Raw genomic sequence first — 27569 nt, 5'->3', positions numbered from 1 at the left:
TTCGCTTTGTTAAATTAACAACTCCAGTGAGGTTTTCTTAAGAGAGCGTTATTGGGATCTTTGGAAGAAGATGCACCCTGATCAGGAAGCTCTTGTCAGGTTAGAGAAAGGTCTGAGGGGTGCTGAGTGGAGACCAATCAGCAAGCACCCCCATGAGGGTCAGCTGAGGCTGACTAGAACATCTGGGGTGGTAATTTCTGCACAGAGATACCTTGCACCTTGCTGGTTTTTCTGTTGGTCATAGTTTGGATATATTCCCCCACTGATACATCTCCATCCCCAGTGACCACATGAGTCACACTCTAAATGATCAGTTAAATACAATATACAAAACAATGTCTTTTCCCCAAAGGAGAGTAACAAGGTTATATGTGTTCATACAAGAAGGCTGTGCAAGGTGATACCTTGCACAGATACCTACATGCGTGTCACAACAGGAGGACTCAGCTGCTCTGAAGCTTTTTCCTGTTCACTGTCACTAAGTCTACCGCAGTCTTGGGCTTGCAGTAAATTGGGCCTGGCAGTTGGAGGATATTTGTGACTGTTGAGAGTCATTTATTCTGAATTTGTGTTTAATGACCTCCCAGCACAAAAGTTGTTTTTTTTTTGTTTGCTTGTTTTTAACACACTGGTTAAAAAAAAAAAAAAAAAGACAAAAACCTTCACTTAAGGTTTTTCATCCTGATGTTTTACAGGATGAACATGCTGTCATGAACAAGATGCAGTAAGATACACAGATACACATCACAATTGTTCTAAGGAATATAATTTTCTTGAAGCAATTTTTCAGTACAATAAAATCCCTTCAGGCAAGACCTACAAGCTCATTTTACAGTTACATTCTTCAGATTATCAACATGGGGAGAAGAAAATCCTGCCTGTAAGACCTTAGTGCAGAACATACAAAGGGTAAGTGATTTTTATTTGTTTACGCAATTTGTTAGGCTGCTATATGGAAATCAATCAGCTATTATAGGTTGCTTTAAAGCCTACCTTTCACATCACTTACACCAGAGATAGCAACATGGAAGGTGCTGGCAGAGTGGTGCTGGATAAGGCATTCTGGGGGGGAAGAAATAGCTAAACCTGACTTTTACATCTTAAAAAATCAGCATGTGATTGTCATAATGTTTTCTTGTGGTAATACCAAAAAGATCTTAAATCAGAACAGCTGAGGAACACATTCTCTGTGCTTTTTTTTTTTTTTTTTAATATGCTAACAACTGAAAACAGTATTTCTTTACAAACCACAGACAAAAAATGATGAGGCAATTTCTTTTTTTTTTTTTTTCCTGAGCATTAAGACTTGGGATTTTTAGACGGGTAAACAAAGAAAAGCCCAGATATGGAGTGGCATCCTTCTTTGACAATGGCATATGAGCAGACACTGAAAAAAAAGATATTTGCGCTTGGAGATGCTTGGATGCAAATCCCATCACATTCAATTGGACAAGGCATCTTTCCCTAAGGCTCCATGCTCATAACTGCGTGGTATGGCTACTTTCCCACAAATAGGTGATTTGAACATATTCAGGGCAAGAAGGGCACTGGCCTTGTTTTTCCCTTTTCCAATTGAAATTCTCTAGTTATCAAGAAATTCTATGGCAAAAAGACACTCAGCACTCTCTTGAACTATAACAGAATAAGAGAGGACAGAGCAATAGTTTTGGTTCTCACTCAGGAAGCTTTCAGATTTCTATAAACTCAGCTCAGACTGGCAACCTTAGCAATCTTTGTAAAGAGTCATCTCCAAGTTAAACTGCAAAAGCAGGAAATCCACAAAAATACAGAAAAATGCAATTAATAAAACTGGTTCAGAGCCATGTAGTCTTCTACAAAATGCAAATTGTCCACTCCTTTGGCAGCATCTAATGTAAAAGATGCTCCCTCAGTAACATCATCTTAGGTCATACTGAGACATCAGCCCTATAACTAATTACAAGAAAATAGACTGTCTCATATTTCTAACTGGCAGATCTTATTTGGTAGAGGCATACTACAAAAGCTATCAACATGTTTGTTTTGATGAAGTCTTATAAAGCCCACGTACAGTAGGCAAGTATGTGGCTATAATTCCTGGAGCCCTTTGCTCCATTAAATTTCAGGCTTCAAAGAATGGAAACACAGGGTTCTTTTCCACCCAGCAAATTTAGCGCAGCATGAAAGAGTCAAAGGGAATATTTACAACATTTAATAACGCACTGAGCTATAGACAAAGGCTAAAGCTTTCTGGGATCTGGGTATTATGTTGCCCTGGAAGCAGCATGAATTCAGCCTGAAATGAGGCCACAAATTCCATCTATTTTGCAGAAGATAAAACTCGGGACACCTTGTCTGTTATTTGTCACATGAATACTGCCCAGGCAGCATTAGCATGCTGGGATGGAGGAATAAAATAGCATGTAAGGATCTGGCTAGCTGGCTAGGCCCAGAGACTGGTGGTGAATGGAGTTTAATTCTGCTGGCAACTGATCATTAACGGTATTTATCTGGGGTCGGTTCCTGCTTATTGGTGACCTGGATGAGGGGATTGAGCTCACCCTCAGTAAGTTTGCAGATGACCAAGTTGGGAGGAGGTGTTGATCTACCTGAGAGTAGGAAAGGCTCCACAGAGGAATCTGGATTCCTCTGAGTTGATGGACTGAGGCCAGCTCTAAAGGTTCAATAAGACTATGTTACTACACAACAACTTCATGCATCACTACAATCTCAGAGCAGAGTGGTTGGAAAACTGAAGAGGGAAAGGCTCTAAGGGATATTGACAGCTGTCTAACCATGAGCCAGCAGTACACCCAAGAAGGCCAACGCCATCCTGGCTAGTATCAGAAACAGTGCAGTCAGCAGACCAAGGAGATGATCATGCCCTGTGGTGCAGATGAGGCTGCACCTCAAGCACTATATTCAGTTTTGCACCCCTCACTACAGGAAAGACACAGAGGCCCTGGAGCGTTTCCAGAGAAAGGCCATGACATCACGAGGGGCCTGGAGCACGTATTACAGGGAGCAGCTGAGGGAATTGTTCAGACAGAAGAGGCACAGAGGAGACTTTAGTGCTCTGTACAACTAGAAGAAAGGAGGTTGTGATGAGGGGAGTGCTGGCCTCTTCTCCCAAGTAACTGCAACAGGACAAGAGATAATAGCCTTGAGTTTTGCCAGAGGAGGATCAGGTTGGATATTAAGAAAAACTTCTTCTCAGAAAGAGTGCTAATTCATAGGAACAAGCTGCCCAGGGAAGTGGTGGAGTTGCTGTCTCCATTGGCATTCAAGAAACTAGGAAATACGACATGGTTGAGCAGGCATGATGGGGATGGGTTAATGGCTGGATGAGATGAGTCTAGAGGTACTTTCCACCCTTAGTGATTCTATGATTCATCTAGTAAATTTGCACACAAATTTATTCAGAACAGACCGCGACTGAAGTTCCCCCTTCCTCTATCTGAGAATACCAATAGCCTGACAAGGAGCTCTTTCATCAAGAATGTTTGTGACAGCACATCCAATTTGGCTGAGCAAATAGCATTAAAAAAAAAAAAAAAAAAAAAAAAAAAAGCTGATGCATGGCTACTTCAACACAAATTTACTTTGCATTATAATTATCCATGAAGCTAGCTTGTTGTATTTCAGTCAGGCATCCAATTCACTTCAAATAGCCATCGGTCCATGAGTGTAGTCAGCAGCTTTCTTTGAGCAAAATTTTCTAAGGATATCTGTTTTCCCAGCTATGCTTAGTGATCAAGATCTCCCCAAACCCTACAAGGAAAATTCTTTCAGGAGACAGAGATAAAACTTTGGTTTACAGAACTTTTAAAAGCTTTGTGGTTTTATTTATTAGTCTTAAATTCAGTTCAGCACTGGCAGTAACCACAGTGATGGATAGGAGGAAGAGAATTGTGCCAGAGTGGTTCTGTCACCTGCCATCATTTTGTTTTTCTTTTAACAGTTGTTTTCTTTCCTGAAGGGAAAAGCGCTAAATCTAGCGCTGAGTTTAGCCAGCAGCACTTAAGTTTGCAACAACTCCCAATAATATTCTAACTGCAGTTTCCCTTTTATCTACTGATACAACATGGCAGAGTTTGACACCTTTTTAGACATGAAAAGACTTTATCTTGTCTCAAGTAGCAGCTGCCATTAGTCTCTTTCACCACATCTTCCCAGTTTCTTTGTTATATAATAGCATACAGCCAAACCCATGCTAATCCTCAAAATTCAGTTTAGATATCTCATTCTCAAATTAGAAAATATTTCTGTCAATTGTATATAAACACAAATTCCATTTATCAATTCTATTGTTAAGATAAACACAATGATTATGAACAAAATTCTTGTTAGCAGCATCTGTGAACATACTCGAGTACGTCAGTAATACGCCCCAATGAAAAAAAAAAAACAGTAAAAGCAATTGCAGCTCAATAGTGGGCTATACAGGAAATAAAGATTTTTTTTGATCATTTTCCACTATATATATATATATAATATATATATATAATATATATATATATATATATGTTTTTATATAACATGTATATATATGTTTTTCCTACGTATACATTCCCCATATCGGTACTTTATGACTTTCTGGTTGATTTCCCCATAGAACTCAAACAGAATCACAAGAAGAACCCTAAACATTCCCCCTCGTTAACATATACTATATAAATGTTCTATGTTAAAGCAGATGAACAATATTACTTTTAAAATGGAAATAATGGTATTTATACTGCTAAGACAGAACCTAAATTTCTGGTCTGTTACTCCAGGTATCAACTGAGCTAGAATGACACCCTCATCAGGAGTGATACACCAGTGAGCTGGGGGAGTGCTTTCATAGAAAAACTTCCAGAGAAGTATTTGAAGAATGATGCACCTTACCTGCTCCATCTTCACAGCAGATATAATTTTATTGCTTTGTATGAAGCATCCTGATACAGATTGTGCTGGCTGACCAGGATGGATAAATGAAAACGTATTCAGTGGTAACAGGCAGATGTATTACATTCACTTATACTTGCAACCTGTTTAGCATAATCTTTTAGGAATATTTTCTGCAGATGTTATCTGTTACAGACATTCAATATATTTAAGCATTTTCTTCACAAATGTGAGAGCCTGCAAAGCAGTCAGCTTTGACACTTAGAACAGCTCCAAAGTAGAGAAATTGGCCCTAGTCCTTGCACTGAGTAAATTACAGTAAGGTGAGAACTCCAAATGCATTTAAACTGTCTGCAGAGAACTGCAAATCTGATGATACCCCCAAGGATAAATTTTCCTATGTTGATTTGCTGCAGCGAGCAGAAATAGTGTGAGAGGCGGTATCCTATGCAGTTATTTTCAAATCTATTGCTGCTTCTAACTTTCTTCCACTGCAGTTCTTACTAGCTCATGAACGCATCTCATTTCTGACTTTCATAATCCATAAAATATGAATTTGTTGTAAATTATGGCACAGTATTTTTGGAAAATCCTTCAGTAAGGCAGTCTTTCCAGAAATCTGAAAAGCAACAAAAAAAAACAATAACAACAACAACAAAAACATAGCTTACCATCAGCTTTAAACAAAAATCTAAAGTACAGAAACCCACAAGGTATGGGTAAAAATTTATGATCCTTCCAATAAGTACTTGCTGATATTTTATTCCTGAAAATTCAAGCAGCTGATTACAACTTTCAGTATTCAAAAATCAGCAGCAAGAAAGAAACAGAATCAAACAGATGTGTTTTTCTGCACACACAGAGTCTGTCCACAATTGATTAGAACATCTGGAATCTCTCCCTTTCTAATTCGCAGGTGACTGTTACTCTGATTCTCCATAGCGTTTCTGTTCTTTCAGTTATATGCTCACACCATCTGGGTGGTGAGCTTCCAGAAAGAGATGTTTCCAATACTTCTGGAACTTTTGCTCATCTATATAACTCATTTTTCATTTAGAAAATTTACACAAATCAGCTTTTGCTACTGGCCAAGCTAAGAAGTTACCAATTTTACTAATTACAGATTATATTATCTATTTCTTTTAACACAGAGTTTTGCTTCCTAACTTCTAAGGTTTCTGCCTTTCTAAGAAATAATTGACCTTTTCATTAATGCACGAATAATATAAACCAAGTAGAACATAAACACTGCATGTAAGGTGGGCCCTCATTCTGGTCAGTAAAAGGAAAATTATGAAGTAAGTACAGGTAAGGAAAAATTTTCTAATAAGCTTGAGAAGACAATTTTTTTTGTTTATGATCAGTTTGCTTGACTATTAAGAGGAAAGAAAAAACACCTTCAAAAATCCAATTGTGTTTAAGTTCCTGCTATAAGATCAAACATTTACAGTGCATGATATTTTTCAGAGAGCCTGCAATACTGTTGTCAGATGTTGATTTTCTGTATTTAACCTTTCTCTTGGTATACGTGAATGTTAGATGAAATTGCATACCCTCTGTAAATTAAAAATGCCCTAACTTAGAAACATGTGGTTAAAACTGCCATCAAATTTTCTTGAATAGCGCAAGTGACAGCCATAAAACCAGAATATCCTTATATGGCTTATTCCATTTGGAAGGTACAAATATTCAAATAGGTTTATTATAGGGCACAGCATATTATCAATTTAGCTATGCTCAAACATACATCCGCTGCATGTCTCAAGCTGACCCGTTAGAGATAATCAATACATCCAACATCCCATAATTTGAAAAGCATAGTTTAAACTAGCAAAATTAAGTCAGTGGGGCAGATTTGAAAGTTTCAGCTGTAAAGTGCTGTGCTGATTTGCCTTATTAAACACATCCAATAACAGGCACTGTTTTTAGTAAGTCTGTTTGTATAAGCAGAAGGACTAATAGCCTTAACAACCTGGCAGGGAAAAAAAGACTTCATAATTCAAAAGTCCCAACCTTGCTCCCTTTTATACCAGTCTGCTGTTTACACATTCAAAACATAACCAAGCCCAGAATAATCGGTATTTGCCCACAATGTCTGATTTAGTACCTTTGTCATCATTTTAGTTTCAAGCTTCAGCACCAAAATAAAGTATTTCACAACTTATTCATCATGAATGTTTGCACTTCAGTTGACACAGCACAGGAGAAACACTGAAAAAGAGCTCTATAAGAAGTGAAGCTTCAGAGTTAATTGTTACCATAATTATTTTATGAGCAACCTAATTACTTTTGAGTCTTCTTTTTAGTCTTTCAGACAGGGGAAGGGGACTGTCTGCCCATGAAGAAATCAGAACATCACTGTCAACTTGCTGTGCAGGACTGGAACCTGTGCCCTGAAACAGTTGTTCTGAATTTTGGAAACAATCAACTTCAACTACAGAGGAATTTTTTGGAGATACTTCCAATGACAAATTCCCACCAACTTGCTTAAAATTGGTGGTTTTCTCCATCCCTTTAATTACAAGTGCTGAGTCACTGCTTGTACTTTTGCTACTAGCAGTGTTATATCTTTTCTTTGTAAAAGTTTTTTTAAACTGGCCAGGGTTCAGTTGCCTCTTCTTCTGCTTACATACTGGATTTTTATTCATGTTCCCATCATCACTGTCCTCGCTAGAGGAGCATTTACTCTGACACACACTCTTAAAAGAAGTTTTCCAAGCAGTCTGAGTACAAGTTTTTGTTACGTTACGGACAGGAGCAACATTTGCTGGCAAAGGAAGAGGCAATGGAAGCACTTCACACACAGTATGCAACAGCTCTGTTGTTTGCCCACTGGGGACTAGAGATGTTGAACAGCTTATAATACGGTCTTTCTGCATCATTTCATGCTGGGTGTCGCTTTCTTGAGAAACAGGTGCACTGGATTCACTTGCACAGGTTTCTGGGAACACATTTTTAGTGTCTTGTACTAGTTTATTTAACTGACATGAGGACGAGAGATCATTATCAAGTTTCAATGCTGCTTCTGTGTGCTTAAAATGTTTGAAAGGCTCCTGTTGCTTTACATCTTCTGGCAGCACAGACTTTGATGGAACAGAAGTCTTCTTAAATATACGCTCACTTAAAGACAACTTTTCAGGTTGCTCCACGTGGCCATCTGAAAACAAGTCATCTGCACTATCAGAATGATCTTGATCTGACTGTGCACCAGAATACTGCAAGCTATTTTTTACTGTTTTGTGATGTAGTGAATATGAGTGTTTTATGTATGCAGTCAAGTCAGGTGCTGGATCACAGGTATTATATCCATGGGTTGGTGAAGTGCTGAAGAAGGCTCCTTTCCCATCAGTACTGCTCAGTTGTGGATCAGCTGTAACAGAGGATGACACTCCTGAGTTTTTAGTAAATTGTGCTGGTGCTACAGATGAGTCAGTCAATGTACTCTTTAAGTGCAAGCAAGGTGATGCTGTCTGAGAAAGTCCAACCGATTCTGACATTTGAACAGATGTTACACAAGAAGCTGCAGCTATTGCTGGATCTTTTGATTCCGTGCTTCTCTGGCATATCTGATACTCAGGTGGAGTTTTTCCATCAGACGTGTGATCTGGCACAGGAATAATTTCATCCGCAGACTTGAAATTCATTTGAGACAGAAAATTGGTAACTTCACCATAAGCATCCAATAACTCCTTTTCTTTTGGTCTGTTTTTCTTGTCTGGGGGAAAAAAAAAAAAAAAAAAAGGCACACAAACATTGTACTTTTCCCCACTGTTGAGCAATATTTACTTTTGTTTCTTGTATTCTGGCAAGGCCCATAAGATAAAAATTTTTGGACTTACTTTTCTGTTTCTTTGCCAGAGCTTCTGACTTTTCCATTTGGTAAAGAGCAACAACATCTGGATAAGCAGCCTGAAACAAAGGCTGTTCTTCTATTGTAACCACATACAACTCCACAGGCTCATCTTCTGCATCAACATAGTGTTCTATCAAAATTAATTAATTTATATTAGAAATATATACACAAATATTTCAGAGGATGGAATGAGAAAAAAATATTTGAGTGTAAGGAAGATATGTAAAGAGACAAACAGCACAAAGTTTGAGGCCCGGCTATGGCACAGTTTGCTTTCTGACAAGCTCCTACATCATACAGACTGAGGACTGAAGTCTGTCATCATGAAACAAGACATAACATGACATGAAAAAAGTCCAGATCTTATTAACTACAAAAAATAATTGGAAACCAAGCCTCTTGCTTTCTGGGTAAATAGTTAAAATAGGTGGTGTTTTTTTTTTTTGGGGGGGGGGGGTGAAGGTGTTATTTGTGTTTGGTTTTGTCTTATTTTGATTTTTAGCATTGCTCTTGGTTTCAGGGTACTTGAAATGTGACATTTTCTTTCACAGCAGTTTTCCCAATCTTATTCACACATCTTTTACTCATAATGCTATCAAACTACTCTTTAAAGAATGCTTTTGTCTTTTTCTATGAATTAGGCTATTCAATAATAAGCATAGAAATCCATCCAACCTGGTTTTTGCCACTCAATTTCAAAACAGGGAACTCCATTTTTAACACGTGTCTTGACTATCCTGCAAGAAAAGAAAGCAACACATTAGATGATTTTGTCTGAACAAGAAACAAGGAATATAAGGAAGAATTTAAGATACCTAAAAATATTTTGCTATTTTAATTTATAATTCAGAGCAGAAGAAAATCTCTGTAGCAGTGAACTAAGCATAGCATTTTAAAAATATGCTTTTTTTTTTTTAATGCACAAGTTGTATACTAAAATTTTGGCTCTAGATGCTGAATACTGATTATTCATTTAGGAGAAATGACACTGTGCTGAGTAGCAGAACCAAAGATCAGAAAGCTGTTCTGAACATATAACCCTGATGCAAACTTCCACAAACATCAGTTTGGTATCTTCAACTATACCATGGAGAAGACTGCTGCCATAGACAGTAATTTGAACAGACATTATCGTTCACATCTTTTGCGTAAGAGCATGAAGTAAGATAGTAAACAGGGTTGTCATTAAGACAGACCGTGAACAGAACAGGGACAGTCAAAGTTCCTACACGTAAAGAGGTTGGTGCTGTCTCGTTACTATGTTTTTAAATGACTGTGAAAAGAAAATGAGATCAAGACCTGTCTTTTAAACTCTTGAAACATTAGACAGAAACATGAACAGAACATATCAATTCTTTCATTCAAAGCAAAGTATCAGTAACTTGTCTAATCAACTCATTAAAAAGCAGCCTCCAAACAACATACTCAATCCAGTCATTATTCTGTAAGATAATGCTAAACAAAACTGCTTCTCTATGAGGAACAGTTTAACAGACTATCAACCCATCAATCCAAAAGAGATGATGCCATACTGACACTGACTGCTTTTTGTTCCCTAAAATTAAATCTATAAAAAAACTGAACAGCACCAAGAAATGGAACGACAAATAGACCTTACAATAGAAGAAAGTGGATCCCATCAAAACATCCCCTCAGGAAGTCAAATAATTTCTTTCATACTGTGAAGTTAAGCTTAGCTATCTTTTGCCAACAGACACTGTAGATTCTTAAAGCTTACATAGGCTTAACAAAATATTAGATCATTTAGAAGATCCACCGAGGGATGACAGATCAAAATGATACTAACTCTGGCCCAGAGAATTCCTGAGTAACGGAAACTGGATGCCAGGAAAATACTGAGATGGAAATCATTACTTGCATCACACTGTTTTTCCTGCATATCCATTTTAAGTACCCAGGATCCACGGCCATGTCAGTAATGACAAAGGACTGGATTTTTTTGAGAGGAAGGGGTAGCAGAAACAAAATGGAAGGCGATAATTTCACTAGACACAACTGAGTATGCAGATGTTTATTTATAAGTCCATGCTCGTATCTTTTAATCACTGAAGTCAATCAAAATTGACTAAGTATCTGAGAAGAGAAATAATCCCTTAAAAGGTAAACCTCTTGTGCACAGACCGAAGGAAACAGAATGGAATAGTAAGCTTAGGAAAAAGCAGGCTCTGTTGGAACATAAGAAAACTGCTGTATGTATAACTTTGTGCAACAGCAACATATATATTAGTATGTTCATCTAAATTTTTAACTCTATTCAAAATGAGCACATAGCTTGAACCAGAGAGGAAAGAAAATAATTACATTTTTGTAAAATAAATAAATAAATAAATAAAAAATTCCTCCAGCAGCAGAAGTAAAATATTAGGTTGAAGAACACCTGTTACATTACCGTATTGCCTGCAGCTGCTTTGAATCAATGTATCCAGATTTCCTCTGGATCATATCATAACGCGTCAGCAGCACTAATAGCTTCTTACAAGCATAATGCTTTGCCCATTCCATCTTCTCAGAAGCAAATATCTGTTAGTATAAAGTAAACAAAAAAAAAAACATGCTTTAAAACTTGCTTACTCTGTTAGATATCAAACTTCAAAAGCTGTTGAGCAGAAACACAGAACTAGACGCTTTAAACATTCTGTAAGTTAGAGAAATGCCAAACAATAACTTCCTCCACTTGGTAGTGAGATATCTCTGTAAATGAGCACATCCACCTGCTGCCAATAAGAAATCAAAGGAACAGTGATGTGAAAGAAAAGTCACGTTCCAGATGGCCATGCAGAGCTGTCACATTGTGTGACAAGCTAGACTACAAGTCAGAGTCAAAATGGCAGTCTATGGGGTGGTGACACATGAAATCCCTACTGCTAATCTTGCTAATTGGTGGTGAAAATAAACAGCTAATAGTGGTGATTGTGTTGGAAAAAAAAAAAAAAAAGTGCTTTGCTTGTAGCAAAAAGTTTGCTCTATCAAACCGTGGTATTGTGCTCTTTGTAGCTGCTGCAGTTTGCATGGAAGCAAGCAGTAGGCATTACTTTTGGAGCAAACTCTGTATGTCACTTCTGAGCTTTGAGCACTTGGAATTAAAAGGCCTCTGTACCTGGAAGGTGGTAGGATTGTGCTAAATACAGGCCTGCCATCTTTTTTGGGGGGGATATATGCACAATTCAGAATAAATGTTTCTGCTTGTTATGTATAGAAGCCAGCTGCCTCAGTGATACCAAGAAATTATTATTAAAAAAAAAAAGAAACAACCAAAAACCTCAAAGTCTGCAAACGTAACTTGAGTTAGCATATACATATGTTGGTAAGAGGACAAGGCAAATGTGAGTAAAAACCAAGAGCCACACCTGTTAAAGCCTTTACAAAAGATGGGAGAAATAACATTCCTGAAGCATTATGCCTCATAAACACACCATATTTTATACACTAGAGATGATCCAGTGCTCAGCAATCCACTCTAGTAATGCTAGACAGTGAAAAATGGAACAATAGCAAGTGACCTTTTTTCCAAGTTACTGTACTTGAGCTTTTCTAAATGCCTATTTACATCAACTAATTTTTCACAGTTGCCAATTTTTAACTTTCAAAAAGAATGAGGTGAATTAAAAAGCTGTAGCAAGGTACTTTAATTGTATTTCCTGTAGAATTACCAATGGGAAAAAAAAAAAAAATAAATCAAAATGACAGATGACTTCCTTAAGGCAAAAAAACAAGAAAATCCACAGAGCTGAATATTCAGTATTTTCACATATACCTGAAATGACAATAAATTTGGCCTTTTGCATTCCATTATCTTGTTCAGTTTATTCTTGTTTACAAGAAATTCTTGGATAACCTTGAGATAAAACAGAAAAGATGTAGTTGAGGAAAGGGCAAAAAACCTGAAATTTCAATTAACTGATTTGGAAAATTAATCTTTAACTAGGCTTCTTACCTCAGAGAATGGAAAGCCTTCACAACTGTTAGCTTTTCTGCAGGTAAAACAAGTGTGTTAGGAACTGAATAACAAATAGAAAAAAATACACATTTTAAATGCTCACTCTGCACGTGAAAGGGAAAGCAGTTTCTTTTCAAAACATTCCTACTTTCTGATATTGTCCTCCACTGCACTTGCTTGTTTCACTTGCTCTAACTGATGCCATTCACAAGGGCAGCAGTTTTTGGAGTCACTGGGTTTGCAGTATCTAGTGCTTTCACAGAATTTACATCCACTGCGCTCATGTTCCTTGTATGATCCTATAGAAGATGCACAAATCTCAATGAGAAAGGAGGTTTTAGACACCTCCAAAAACAATATTAGCAATAGAAATATAAAGGTCAGAACACGCATGAATAACAGCTGTAAGCATATCTGAGTACATTAGCTATATAACTACCATAAAAACTGACAAGAAGAATGTATTATTTTTTAAAATTATTTTCTTAAGACTGTGCCTGTTTCAGACCTTGTGCTGAGGAATTATAAATGAATGCTGCAGAAGTAGCATGGGACATCTTGACAAAATAATAAGTAAAGGATATATAAAACAAGCTTTTTTCCCCTTCTCATTACCATCCAGAGCAATACCTTTAAATGAGTTCACTGAAGACACCACAAAAATGAGGTTAGGACTAATTTATTTTGAAGAAAAAGCTACAGCAAAATCCAGCAATGCCAATGGGTTCAGACCTCATGCAAGGCCAGTTTAGGGAGGAGAAAAGAAAGTTGCTTGCCATTACAGCATGCTGTTTTTAGTGACGCTGTTAAAAAGGTAAATATCTGGGATCACACAATGCACTGTATTAACATTCTGCTGGTTTCATATTTGAGAAACGTCACTTGTACCTTCAAAAAGCCTTCATACAGATACACAGTGCAGCAAATGTGAAGTCGAAGCTGAATGACAAGAAAAGCAGTTTGTAATGCTAGTCACAAAAATTCAACCATCCGATGACCCCAACATCCAGAATCAAGAGCAAACAAATGATTAAGCTAAAAATAAAATTCCACTCTTTCAACACTGACCTGGATGATGGCAGTCAGAACAGTGCACTACTCTTTTAACAACCAAAGGTGGATTATTATCATGCTCTGATTGTTCTCTCCATTGCTCAAACCTATAGGGATGATATTTAAAGGATTAAGAAATGCTTTATACTTTCATACTTAAAATAAAATACCCAAGTAGTCCCTTTGTAATTCTCAAGCATTTGCTCAAGAAGCATTTCCTAAGTTAAGAAACTAGATTATTTGTTTTGCAAGCATATCCTTGTTGGATTATGAATAATGACATGCACATTAAGATAACAAACACAGGAAGCATTTAGTACCTCGTGTCCTAATCCACAAACCAGTTAAAAAATAAAAATTATCAGTCCTCATGACTTCTATTCCAATGCAACAACATACTCTAAAGCTAGGTGTCAGCTAATATTTAAAACAATCCACAAGTTCACACAGCACACCATGTAATTCATTTAGGCAAACAACAATGCAGCCACTTGACTCTTGACTCTCTCTCAAAAAAAAATTAAAAATATTACTAGCATTGTCTTGGAGCTGAAGCCCATACCAGCAAGTATGTGAACTAAAATCAAAGTACTTGAGCATACAGGGTAAACACTTGCACTGTACCTTTGCAGTAAATTTTGACCTCTCAAAGTCTCAATTAATTTTAAAGCTTGTTCTTTTCCAACTCCTGGAACGCCCTATAGAGACAGAAATATGAAACATTAAGAAATGACACATGCAGTACAAACATCTTTATTGCCTTTCTAACATTATGGACAGAAATAACAATCCCAAGGCACTGAGCTAAACTGAGAAGAAAAAAAATATATATATATATATATATATTTTTTACAAAATTATGAAGCTAGAAATGGCAAAAGATTGGAGCTACACAATCAGCGTGACACGCAAGATGCATGAAATGGCCTTATCCTCAAAAACAACTCAGATTAAGTCACGTGTTTTCCTGTTTCTTACTGTCTTTTTCTTGCATTTTCTTTTTCTCTCTCCTATCTGAAAGAGGATAGCTGTGTTCTTGCCAGCTATGTGCCAGCCATACAGCTGAAACTCTTCGTAATAGTTTTGGAAAGATGAAGATTCTTTATTTGAAGTCAAAATGCTAGAAACTCAAGCAGAAAAAAAAAAAAAAAAAAAAAAAAACAACAGGAAAAAGCTTTCAGTCACAGGAGAAAAAACAGCTTTATGGCAAGGAAACCTCTAATACTTGAGATTTCAAGCTGATAGGTGATTTACAGTGAATAATGCAGAAGCATTATTTGAAAGTTAATTAAAAACTCAAGCCTTAAATAAGTTCTCCTCTTCCCTTGTTTGATATTTACTACATTACTACATCTGCAGTACACGTGCCCTGTATGGGAAAACAGACTACCACTGTTTAATGGATGGAAACAGCAATTGTTTTTCAGGAGCTGCTCAAGGACAGAAATCCAGGACTTCACTGCAACTCTTAAATTCACTGAAGTACATGCTGCTTTTCAGTTCCTCGTTCAATTCTTATGCCCATTACTTTACCAAGAATCAGTGCAGTTGGATTTTACACCATATTGAGTGTCCTTCCTACAGCACTGCTACAAGTTTCATTCAGACATAATGACCGAATAGAATATATTGCAACTGCATGAAATGAATCTATTTTCAAAACCAATTAGAAGTAGTCACTGGACGACAGCCAGACACTTGAGCAGAGTATCAGGTATTCAGCTTCTGCAAGGAAAGCAGCATTTTTGTACGTAATGAACAAAGCAAGTGCAGTTATAGAGTGGTATTCTCACTTATCTGATCTGCTAATCCCCACACCCAATGCACTCCTGTAGTTCAGCTTTCCTTAGAAGTTTGTATCGTTATTTGCTTTGCTGGGTTGCAGCAACTCAAGACTGGCCTGGTGTTACATAATTGTGCCATTCTAGGACTATGCAATAACTCAGCATACCAAAAGCTACTAGGGGCATTACAGAAACTACTGATAAGCCACTATTTTCTGCCTCTCCCCTCTTCATTACAGTTTCTTTTGTGATAATGAAGTGCTTACAGATTACTGTAACAGAAGCAAGTCTCCCATTAAAGAAAAAAGAGGAAAGAATTAGATTGATGCACTTTGCCTGTTGCTTAAAAGTACAAATGTATTAAATTGAAACACCATGATTTAATAGTTAACTTAGACAACCAGAATGGAGCAATTATTGCCTGTGGTCACCGTATGATGGAGTGTTCAGAAATAAGTTTCATCTCATTTCCTTTCCATTCCAAAACTGTTCAAGCCTCAACAACAACAACAGAAGAGGTTTCAAGGTGAAAAAAGAAAAAAATGCCCACTGAAAACTTCATTCATTCATTACTAAATAAAAGCCTAAAGTTCCATCCAGAACAAGTGTTACTACTAACTGCAGTTCAAAACGATGACTACTAGCTATCCCAAAGGACACAGTGTTTTTTCTCCTCAGCTACTATGCCAGGGTTGTACTATACGTGCTAATGGGCAGTTCTCATGTTTGCTCAGTATCATTAAACTGCAACTTTCACACAATGGAGATGAAGACTGAATTTGGACTAACACATCAGATTTAGAAAGATTAATGTTCCATTTTAACTATCTTCAAACTATCACAAAAAATTATGACTTACTAAGCATCCTTAGATCTCAGCAATCATGTATTGTACACAGTTCTGTTAGCATGAAGTCTTCCTTGATACGCTGTAAGTAATTGCTTACCTTTGGAAGATAATCACAACCCAGAAGAACAGCTAGTCCAATCAAAGACTCTCTGTCACAACCAAGCTTCTCCTTAATAGAGGACATTGTGTAGCAGTCAAGATGTGGCTCCTGAAAAAGACATTTATCATTTATTTCATTTCTGTGACACCAGGGAAGGAACTGCCTTGTCTGCAGTTCTACCCTATAATGAGGTCTACCCTATAAAATATAGAAGGGTCTGATGGAAAAATCCTATAAAGCAGCAACTAAAATTTATAATGTAGCACATGGACACCATGAGAATAGCAGCAGTTCTAGAATTTCAAGCTGTAAGCATGGATACCAACTATTTAAAAACTACCTTTTAGATAAAGAAATACCAACCCAATCTCATTTTTCCTCCACTTTCTTAGTAGATTTACCAAGCAAAACACATTAAATCTTTTCTCTGATTTACAGAGAAAGTGTCAACTAAGAAAATTTGGATCTGCCAGGTTTAGAAAAACGCACTCTTAATAAATATTTTCAGCTCAAGGTCATAAATTGTTTTTTACTGAATGATCACAACAACCTGTTAATTGCAATACAGATGCATAATCTCTCTCCTATTCAACATTTAAGGCTAGGAGCATTAACTGTAAATATATTTGTAATGAATAAACCAAACGTGTACAATGCACACACACACAAACCAGCCAGGAGGCTGACCACTCCTACACTCCTACATGCTCCAAATGGGAATTTATAGGAAGCAATGATTTCACTAAAATTCTCCACTATAGAAGGAAAAAAAAAAAAAAAAAAAGTAACTTATCTTTATTACACACCATGGAACACCACAAACAGAGGTGACAGTACTGCAAGTGATTTTCAGTTGTTTTATTCTTAAACCCACTACATGGACAAAATGTTCCTATCTTAAAGAATAGTTATAATCAACACAAACTAGTAAATAAGCATGATATCCAAGCAATTGTTTCAAGGGCCTCCTTTTAATTTCCATTTACATTTTTGGGATGACCCTAAAGAGCCGGCAAGATCTCCTTCTGATCCTACTGATGTAGGTTACCTTAGAGTTCATAGCAAAGTTCCTATAAACTGTTTGAGCTCCATATAAGAAAACATCTCCATCATTGGTAATGCACCCATCAACATGGCCTTTTGCATTCAGGTAAGCACACATTGCTTCTGCTTCCCCAGCTGCTTGAACCCATGGGACACCTAAACACTCCAGCAGCTGGAGGCACTAAATAAAAGAACCCAAAAGGAAATACACATTGAATGTTAGATTATATCCAGTTATTAGCATGTATTTTCTCAGTTTATAAGTCCACTCTGAAAGAGTATATATAAAACATTATATCAATACAACAATTGCTTTACAAAAGCATCTTATTGTAACAGTCAAAAGAAATATTCAACTAAGACCATTAATTACAGATTAATACATTATATATTAATTACACAACATGATTAACAGTTACTCCTTCACAAAATCTGACTACTCAGCAGTCTGTGCCAGTCCTAGATAAGTGTCCTTCAACAAAATGTCAGACTGCCCCAAAATATCAAGCACAAAAGTACAGTACTGTTGGTCTAACTAATACTGGACCACAATTGAGGACATACTGAAAGATATACAAACACATACTTTCTACAAGTTTGAGAACAGAACATGAATACATTCAGCTACCATGAAAGTCTACATATTTTATTTCACAAAACTCTGATTACATAAGAATGGCAAAACACCTGCGATAATCAATTAAAATAAAAATTAATGAACAGAAGTTCTTTGCAGCCAAAGCTTCTCAGCTAATGCAGCAGATTTCCAACAATACACCAAATAACAAGGAAGCTGCATTTCTGTAATAAGCACTCAGTTACATTTGTGGCTCACTGCAGCATAAAACACAGAGAATGCATCAAACAAGAGAACTGTTCTGATACTGCCACCCTACTGCAACAATCAACTCATGTTGGAAAGCACAATTGCAAGAGGTGTGCTCCCTCTAATTCCAAATACTGTTGAAATTTGTTCTGCAGAAAACTACTTATACTCTTGAGTTGTCTTCAAACTGTTAAAGGTTTCTATCACATTAAAAAAGTATTGAGAGATACTCCCCAGTTACTCACCTCTTTCAAAATAGATTTAAAAAGAGATCTCCCTGTTCTTGCAGCCCCATGTTTGTTGGAGGCTCCGTATCGCATCTCATTTCTCTTACTCATGGTGTCTGCCTTCAGCTTGGGGGCCTCGCCTTCCATGACAAACACCAATTTAATCCCCATTGATGTGAAAAAAGAATACCGAAAAAACAGGTTTCTGCAATAAAGTAAGGTGTTCCAGAATTAAGGAAAGAAATCCAAAGAAATCAGATTTCCTTACAACCCTCAGTCTACTCCAGGAACAGTCACAGAATGATACAATAGCTTAGGTTGGAAGGGACCTTAAATATCACCTAGTTCTAACCCCTTGCTGTGGGCAGAGTTTCCAACCTTTAGATCAGGCTGCCCAGGATCCCAACCAACCAAAGCCTTCAGAGACGGAGCATTCAGAACATCTCTAGGCAACCTATTCCAGCACCTCGCTATCCTCTGAGTAAAAAATTTCTTCCTAACATCCAACCTAAATCTCCCCTCTTTTAGTTCAAAAAACCATTTCCCCTTATCCTATCACAATAAGATCATGTAAAAAGTCAGTTCCCCCCTGCTTGTAAGCTCCCTTTGAGTATTGGAAGGCCACAATGAAATCTTCCCAGAGCCTTCTCTTCTCCAAGCTGCACAAGCCCAGTTCCCTCAACCTTTCTTCATAGGAGAGGTGCTCCAGCCTTTTGATCATCTTCATGGCCCTCCTCTGGACTCTCTCCAACAGCTCCATATCCTTTCTGTACTGGGGGCCCCAGGCCTGGATGCAACACTCCAGACGGGGCCTCACGAGGGCAGAGTAAAGGGAGACCTCCCTGTTTCTGCTGGCCACCTGTGTTAATGGAGCCCAGGATACTGTTGGTCTTCTGTGCTGCACAAGCAAACAGCTGGCTCACACTCAGTTTTTTGTCCATCATGACCTCCAAGTCCTTCCTGCAGGGTTGCTCTCAGTGAGTTCTACCCAGTCTCTACTCTTATCTGGGACTGCCTCGACCCAAGAGCAACACCTTGACCTTGTTAAACTTCATTAGATTCTTGTGTCTGAGAATCTAGCTCAGTCTTGGCTTGCTCTTCTTCTCCCATGATTTCCTCATCCCCAGGCTAAAAAAATTTTATATTTTCTTGTCTTTACTTGAGATTGTTTCACTACCAACTTGTAACAGCATTACAAGATTTCCAAGCAAATACTCCTAAAAATACTCTTTGTCTTTATGTTCTAAGAACATAAGAAAATTTAAAAGGCCACATAAAATGCACTATTCAAAGTCTGCTTCCAAATACATCTGCATTGATTGTTTTGTACCATTAAGCCCAAGTCTATCAATGCTGGTGTATCTGATGTAAAGGAATACTGCTGTTACACAGATTCATGGATACCATTATTACGCCAATTTATTTCACATGGAAATACAAAAATTCTTCCCACCAGTGATGTGCAAGACAGCAATAATTACCTGGTACACAATAGCAGTATCAGAGTAATCACACAGTATATGTCTTTCCCTATAATTCCTGAATTAATATTTCAAAGAAGAGCAAGCAAACATTTACAATGCTTCAATTGACATGGAAAGACCATTACTTTAGATTTAACTCTGTATATTTGTTACTGGTAAAAGAGAATAAGCTAATCTCTTGAGGCAAGTTCTATTTTTATAACATATATATATAAATCCAATTAAATAGTAGTTTCTCCAGAATGCTTAGCAAATTAAGTTAATCTCCATCTACCTGAAATATTATCTTTTATTTTTTGGTAGAAATCCGTCCATCCCTTCATCTCACTTTTGAAAGATTGTGCAAGGTATCTGGGCTGATGTTTCCATTCCACCGCATGTAAGACTTTATATCACAGAGAAGTGAAGAATTCATGTTAAGCTTCATTCTCTAGTTAATGATCCAGTCTTAGTAAGCAGTCTTAGTAATAAAATGTTAAGAAGTGATTCTAAGAAGACGCTAATTTTCATATCAAATAAACTCAACAGATGCCACAGAAATATATAACAGCAGCTATTAGGTCAATATTCTTGTGCTAACCAGTAGCTGCTCATTTTTAAAAGTCTACATGTAGTTTCACAATACCTACTGTCAGCATCATTGCAGTAAACAGCGCTCTCAGGTTATGGTTGCTTATACTTGCTCGTATGAATTGAAGGCATACTTCAGTGTTGCTTTTAGCCTGAAGAATGATTTAAACACATTTACTTCAATGTCAGATCTAACTAGAATTCCAATTCATACGCAAAATCAGGCTGAAGTATGCATAACTCCAGGTACATTATGACTCTACCAGCCTCCAAATAGCAGTCAAAAACGGCTTAAATTTCCCTACCAACTTCCAATACAGCCTCAGGAATACATGGCAGTGAGTATGCTGACTTTTATTCTTGCAGCTTGATACATGATGCAGCACGGTATCACAGTAAGACTAGTACGGCTTTGCCTGCACACCGCTCACCCATTGATGAGGCCTCAATAATGGCACACCTGGTTCAACCAATTCTCCTGTTTGCAGCCAAGCATTAAGTTGAATTAAACCAGTATGACTGTGCCTTCATTTCAAACCCTCTATGTACACAGCACAGGTTTAATAGCAGAATCAAAGCAACACAGTAATTTGAATATTGGAGCAAGGAGTCACAAGTTCAGAAGAACTATAACTAAATCATACAGTTCCTGAACATTTTGTTAGTTATCTATATGGATACCATACCTCAGATGGGGCTTGGTAACTACTCCGATCATCTTTTTAACAGTCTGTGCTTCACAAACCCACAGACTTAAATCAACAGCAAGCGTCTTTCCTTTGAGACTACTCAAGCTTACAGGCTGCCTCACAGGCTCCAGGATTTGCCACAGATTAGTCACTCCCATTGTTCTACCTTCTTCGTTGTCAGCAGGAAGGTTTTAGCTGTAAAGACTAAGGAAAATAAAATATTTTCATAAAATGAAACATGACATACTATGAACGCTAAGACCAGAAAACAAATACCCAGACATTATCAGTTTTGCTTTTAGGAGCAAAGAACACACAAGACTTCTAAGCACTCTACAGATGGTTTATTACTTGGTACCTTCTTTGCATTACATATTTTCATTTCTAACAGTCTGAATCTAAAAACAACACATAACACAATATAAATTCAACTGAAACAAATAAACCAACCCATAAATTACTTCTAAAGCATCCCATACATAACTAAATTCCACGACTTATTTAAAAACAAAGAAAACAATATCCACATTCTCTGAGGAAATTACTTCCTTATGTGAAGCTGTAGAATCCACCTGCAAGGAGACAACACAGACAACCTCAAGTTGTTCCTTCAAAAAACCATTTCTGAAGTTATAACAGCATAACTCCAAGAACATGTTAACATCTCTCTTCTTACTACTTTTAATTTTTTATTGTATGACTGGCACTAAAATACCTCTAAGAAACACCAGCAGATAACATACACCCACTAGGCAGTATATTTCTTTGTCTCTTACTTATTTATGCAGCTGTCATCCATACCACTGCATGACTGGATTTCCTTTTCTTCACTTTCCTTGGATAGTTTTGGTTTTCATATCTTGCTGCTTCTATATGAAGCCTCTGACTTGTAAAAGGGAGGGAAGACCCTCACAGTACTCATCTATTCCTGCATTGCCTTATCACACCAAGTTTGCCTCATGTTATTTAAGTTTCTCTCAATTCCCTCAATATCAGAAGACAGAAATAAGATCTCAAGTATTCTTTTATTTCTTATGTCCTAAATTTGAAACTGTACACACACAAAGAATACACTTCCCTCTTTTGAAATTGACTTGAGGAACTCTGACCTGCTTAAGACACACGAGGATATTCCATCTTGTTGCTTCTTGTGAGCAGGGCCACATCAAACTCAAGAAGCTCCCTCATCCAACACCTGGCACAACAAGGCTGTCTTTGCAAGCTGTTTTGTACTGTTTTAACACAAGGCAGCCATTCAGGAATGTATCATTTCTACTACTAGCAGGCATTCTAGGCTTTTTTTTTCTTATCATATCCTGAAAGAAAGCGTTACCATCAACACAAATTGCATTTCAGTAATCCTCTTCTTCAGACACAAAACCCGGTTTTAGTTTTATGCACTCAAGGCATAACACAGTAAAACTATGTAGACGTTGCTGCTGTTACACCTCAAGGATATAAAATGAGTTAAAATTAGGAATAAAACATACAAACAGCGGCGTTACTTCTTGAAAGCACAGAGCGATCCGTTTCTTGGAAGCACCAGGGGAAACCAAGAGAGGCACACAAACCTTCTCCAAAGACACGCGGGGATTCAATGGAATGACAAAAAGAGGCATCCTTCAGTCTCAAAGAGATGGAGGCTTCCAAAGACGGAGGCTGAGCCTGGTTTCCTTTCTACATACAGACGAATCACCGGCGATAAGCACAGTATCGTAAGATCGCTAGCAGGAAACATAAACTAAAACACACACACAAAAACCTTTTCAATGGAGCACAGCTGAGGCTTTCAGCAGTCTGTCCTCCCGCCCTACAGCTGTGCCCACGAAGAAGCCCTCCCTCCAATTTAAGCACTTGAAACTCCCGCCTCGATCCGATCGCAGCCCCAGACAGACACAGAGGTCCGGAACTCCCGTATCCGAGGACGACCACCACCCCTACACCGCAGATGCTCACCCCGCACTTTCCCGCTCCGCCCTCCCGAAAATGGCGGCGCACGGAAACGGCCCCGCGGCGGACGGCGGACGGCGGGCAGCGCGCATGCGCCGCGCTCTTGGCGGCTCTTCCGTTACGCGCTCCCATCCGCGCCGCTCCCTGAAGAAGCGGTGTTTTGGTCGCGTTCAACTTTCTGCCCGTTGTAACGGTCCCGCTGGCGGCGAGGACAGGTGGGGAGAGGAGCGATCGGCCCCGTGGGGCTGCGGTGGTTGGGGGCGGCCGCGGTGGAGCGAAGGTTGCGATCCTTTCCCTGGTGAGGCCGCACCTGGAATGTTGCGTCCTGTTGTGCGCGCTGTCTGTAGTGAATGCACCCTGTCTTCCTGTGCTGTGACATAGTGATGGAAGTACTTTTCTGCTGTCAAGTGTAACAGTGCTTATCCTGTATTGACACTGTGTTTTCCTTTTATGCTCTTGTTAAGCGCATAACAATTACTTGTGATAATTTGCATTGATCGGTGATGTTTTTATAACTGGATTTGTCTTGCCCTTATTTCTTCATGGTTGTCGCTGTGGGTTTTGTTTGTAACTGCTTGTATATTCCATGCTGGTAGATTTCATGCTCTTTACTGAATTGATGCTTTTGTATTGTCTTTTGGAATGTCTTTTGGACAGTCTGATTATCACTTACATTACTGATGTTCCTGACTTTGTCATCACAAATTTCCATTCACAGTCCTATATATGGCAGTGTAGCCATAAATTTAGACTTCGGATTTAAAATATGATGTATGTTGTGTCTAGTCCTTATAGCAAACTTCTGTTAACATTTGTCAATATTATTCATTGTTGACTTCCTATTAGCCTACTTTGTCTTAAAATGTACTTGTACTAATGTTTATTTTTGCCAGTTGAGATGGAATTCATACCACTGATTTTAATATTAATTACAGCATTTAAAATGTGTATGTTTTTTCTTCTTTGTAGAGTGGGATTTCAATGGAACAACAGAGTGAACAAAGATATATCTTCATGTTAAAGTAATGGATAAATTCCAAGAATTTACAAGTAACCTTTGCTGATCTGAGTAACACAGAGATAGTTCTGTAAGAGACTGAAAGTAACACAATAAAAGGTATGTAACTGTATGATGAAATGTACTTGCTTCTTGCTTTATAAGTATGGTATTAGACTGTGTAACATAAAAGAACGTCAGATGGGAAGCTTATTGTGTTTCTGTCTTTTATTTTGAAATTTCTCCTTTACACTTAATAGAAAGAGTTGTATATTGTTTTTTATCAACTATGTGCACTAAGACAACGAGGAAATTATTAAGCACTGTTTATAAAAGTCAAGGAATACTCATGGAAGAAATTCAGTAGTCTTTGTAGTGGTGTCACAAACTTTAATGTCTGTGGTGTTTGATGTAATACATGATATTGCCTGTGATACTTGTAAGTATGAGCCTTTTGTCTGTTGAAATCAGGCTGATGTTCTACTAGTACATTAAGCTGGCTCAGGTAGAAGAACAGCAGAATTCTAGAAATCATCAAGGCCAGCCCCCTGGCTAAAGCAGATTCCCTACAGTTGGTCACACAGGAAAGTGTGCAGATGGGTCTACCCTGAGTGGGAAAACAATCCAAAATGTTTCCAATTATTCCACATATTTTGGCATCAAAAAATCATGTGGTGGATATTAGTTGGAGCATGGTGAGAACATTTATCAATAGAATGGACTACTGTTCCATTCTGTGTTGTCTTTGTAGAAATGTGATCTTTTTTCTTCTATGGCTGAATGATCTTGCTTGCCTTCTGTAGTGTTTTCAGTCTCTAGATGTTACAAATGTAATAAATGTTTTTTGAGGAATAAGAAACACATCCTGTTACAGAAAAGATTACATTTTGACTGGTGTTTAATACTTCATGTTTTGGTTATATGTGACTTGAGTAGACCTTGTTACTTTTGCAAGATTCGTTTAGTAGCCACATTAGTGCAATGGGTTATTTCTCCATTTGTAAAGGAAGCATTTGTACATGCATACATGTGTAGGTATGTTCTCAGAGAACTGTAATCCTTCATTAGTAAAACAACAGCATTTTGCTTTCCATGATAAAGACAAAACCTTACGAAGACAAGTGTGCGTTCTGCAGAAACTGCAAGGGAGCAGCACCATAAATCTAAATTATCCTCTCTTACTTTTTGGTATCTCAGATATTCGTTTCCAAGATCTCTTGAATGCATATAATTAACACGTTTTACTTTTCACTGTGCACATCACTTTATTCAAACCTGCATTGATCATCTTATGATAGTGGTGTATATCTAAAACTTGAGCTCTGTTACTAATCAAAAGCAATCTTAGTAGATATCCAAAGTGTAAGATACCAAAGAAAATAGAATCCAGGTTGACCTCTGTTGGTAATTCAGAAACTCAACGTGATTAGAATAATGAAATTGTTTTTCTTATTATTATAAAGTCTTTTAAGCTTAAGCTTAAATTCACTGAGATTTCAGCTCTGAGAATTCACTGAGATTTCAGTTTAATGCAACATTTGCTATTTGTATTTCTTGTGTCAATTTAAATAAATACAGTCTGTTTTATTATCTGTTGGTGTGTTCTCACTTAACAAATTATAAGTTTCAATCTTCTGTTAGTTTCATGTTTTCTCAGTACTCATGGGTAAGAGAAAGGAAGAAAGTGTTTCAAAGCCTCCATTCCACAAAAGACAGAGACAAGAACACATAGATGAACATAGTGATGAGTCCAGTGATGAAGAAAACACACGGTTTTCAGCTGATAATAGTTTCTCTTTAACATCGGTAAGTTGTTCTAAAAAATCCCCCCAAAAAATTGATATTTTAAAAAAAAGTAAACCTGTGACTTTTGGAGTAAGTCTTAAATACAGCATTCAATGGAACCAATACAAAAAATGAAACAATTAGAGGTAATGACTGTAATAGGATTTTTGAATGAGTTCACTCTTTTTTTAGATTGTGTATTTTTGGCAGTTGATCATAAAGTAACGTGTAGGTCACTTGAAAGTAGTGCCTCCTATTTCACAGAATCATAGAATTGTTTGAGTTGGAAGGAAACCGTAAAGATCATTTAATTAAATTCCTGTGCAATGAGCAGGGACACCTACAGTTCCATCAGGGTGCTTAGAGCCCCATCCAGTCTGACTTTGAACATCTCCAAGGACAGAGCGTTCACCACCATTCTGGGCAACCTCGAGTGCCTCACAACCCCTTTGGTAAAAACTTCTTCCTTATATCCATTCTAAATCTCCCATCTTAGTTTGAAACCATTTCCCCTTGCCCTGTCACAAAAGACCTTGCTAAAGAGTCTGTCCCCTTCTTTGTTATAGCCATCTTTTGAATATTGAAATTCTGTTATCAGATCTACCCAGAGCCTTCTATTCTCCAGACTATGTGCCATTGTTTTACACATCAAGTGACCCAGCGATACACCTTTGCTTCATCTGCACTTCCATGTCTAATGCCGTTTTATCAGATTGCCACTCTGCTGCACAGCAACAAAATGTAATGGAATGTTGGCAAGAAACTTCAACCTCTACTCCCATACCACCACCATCTGCCTCTGACGTTATGGAGCAACATAATAAAATAGGAGGCATTATAGTATAGTATAGTATCCTGGTTTTATGGAATGAATACTACTGAAATTGACAAATAAGTAAAGCAAAAAGATTTTGCTTTATAGAATTATTGCATATTTGTTTAAGGTATTAAGAAAAGTAGAAAGTGTATTTAGAAAAACATGATTTGCTTAAAGAAGCACTGAATGCTTTCATTTCATAGCTGACGCTTGCAAATGAATAACAGAAATGTTTGAAATGAAATGAAACTTGAAGACATGAAAATTCTTTTCTCTTTTTCTGTAGTAGTTGAATTTTAAGTTTGGTGGTAATCTTTTTAAAAATATTTATTGAGCTTAAATATATGGCTTTGCATATTATAAGATACTGATGTTGAGTTATAGCCCACAGAGATATAACTCTTAATTTTCTTGAACAGTACTCTCTGTTCTGTGTCACTCCTGAAATTTTTTCTTGCTTAGAACACTTTTTTTTTTTTCAGAAGCACTGATAATAAAAAATCTCTTGTCAGAAAAGTACGTAATGAGTTGTACATCGGAATGTCTCTTTTGCTCCTAGTTTCATTTCCTCCTTCCTAATTTAACTCCTACTTCTCTCTCTCAAAGTCACTCCAAGGCTTTTTGCAGTGTTATTTCAATAAGTCTTTCTATGATACTCCTTATTAACTGCTCTAATAATTGTCTGTAATGTATGATCTTAATCTTTGATGTCA

The 27569-nt window shown here is 37.4% G+C and overlaps 3 protein-coding genes across 4 annotated transcripts in view; 1 reads left to right on the top strand and 2 right to left on the bottom strand.

The window, feature by feature from the left end:
• The window catches only part of KCNS3 (potassium voltage-gated channel modifier subfamily S member 3), a 444844-nt gene that overhangs the window by 111275 nt on the left and 306000 nt on the right, over window positions 1-27569 (bottom strand). The window lies entirely within an intron of this gene.
• Window positions 1262-23395, bottom strand: GEN1 (GEN1 structure-specific endonuclease). Its single transcript, XM_085218063.1, has 15 exons — window positions 23264-23395; window positions 22417-23048; window positions 21305-21511; window positions 18583-18769; window positions 17516-17692; window positions 16465-16575; window positions 14358-14431; window positions 13749-13840; window positions 12829-12979; window positions 12678-12714; window positions 12498-12578; window positions 11133-11263; window positions 9398-9459; window positions 8709-8852; window positions 1262-8584 (listed from the first exon to the last, which is right to left on the bottom strand). Exons 3-15 carry the CDS (start codon window positions 21463-21465, stop codon window positions 7149-7151), a joined length of 2844 nt encoding a protein of 947 aa, XP_085074189.1. The 5' UTR covers window positions 21466-21511; window positions 22417-23048; window positions 23264-23395; the 3' UTR covers window positions 1262-7148.
• SMC6 (structural maintenance of chromosomes 6) overlaps window positions 23341-27569 on the top strand; it is a 32570-nt gene continuing 28341 nt past the window's right edge. Inside the window, exons 1-3 of one of the 2 annotated variants that reach the window (XM_085218062.1) lie at window positions 23341-23472; window positions 24227-24374; window positions 25896-26060. In XM_085218062.1, coding sequence (XP_085074188.1) covers window positions 25917-26060 — 144 coding nt within the window. In that variant the 5' untranslated portion in view covers window positions 23341-23472; window positions 24227-24374; window positions 25896-25916. Of the gene's footprint in view, window positions 23556-24226; window positions 24375-25895; window positions 26061-27569 lie in introns of both variants that reach the window. The other variant, XM_010707962.3, reaches the window with a different exon arrangement.

This window comes from Meleagris gallopavo, chromosome 2 (assembly GCF_905368555.1).
Source record: "Meleagris gallopavo chromosome 2, MGAL_WU_HG_1.1, whole genome shotgun sequence".
Lineage (NCBI taxonomy): Eukaryota > Metazoa > Chordata > Aves > Galliformes > Phasianidae > Meleagris > Meleagris gallopavo.
The sequence above is the reverse complement of the archived record's forward strand: the minus strand, read 5'-3'. Positions and strand labels throughout refer to the sequence as shown.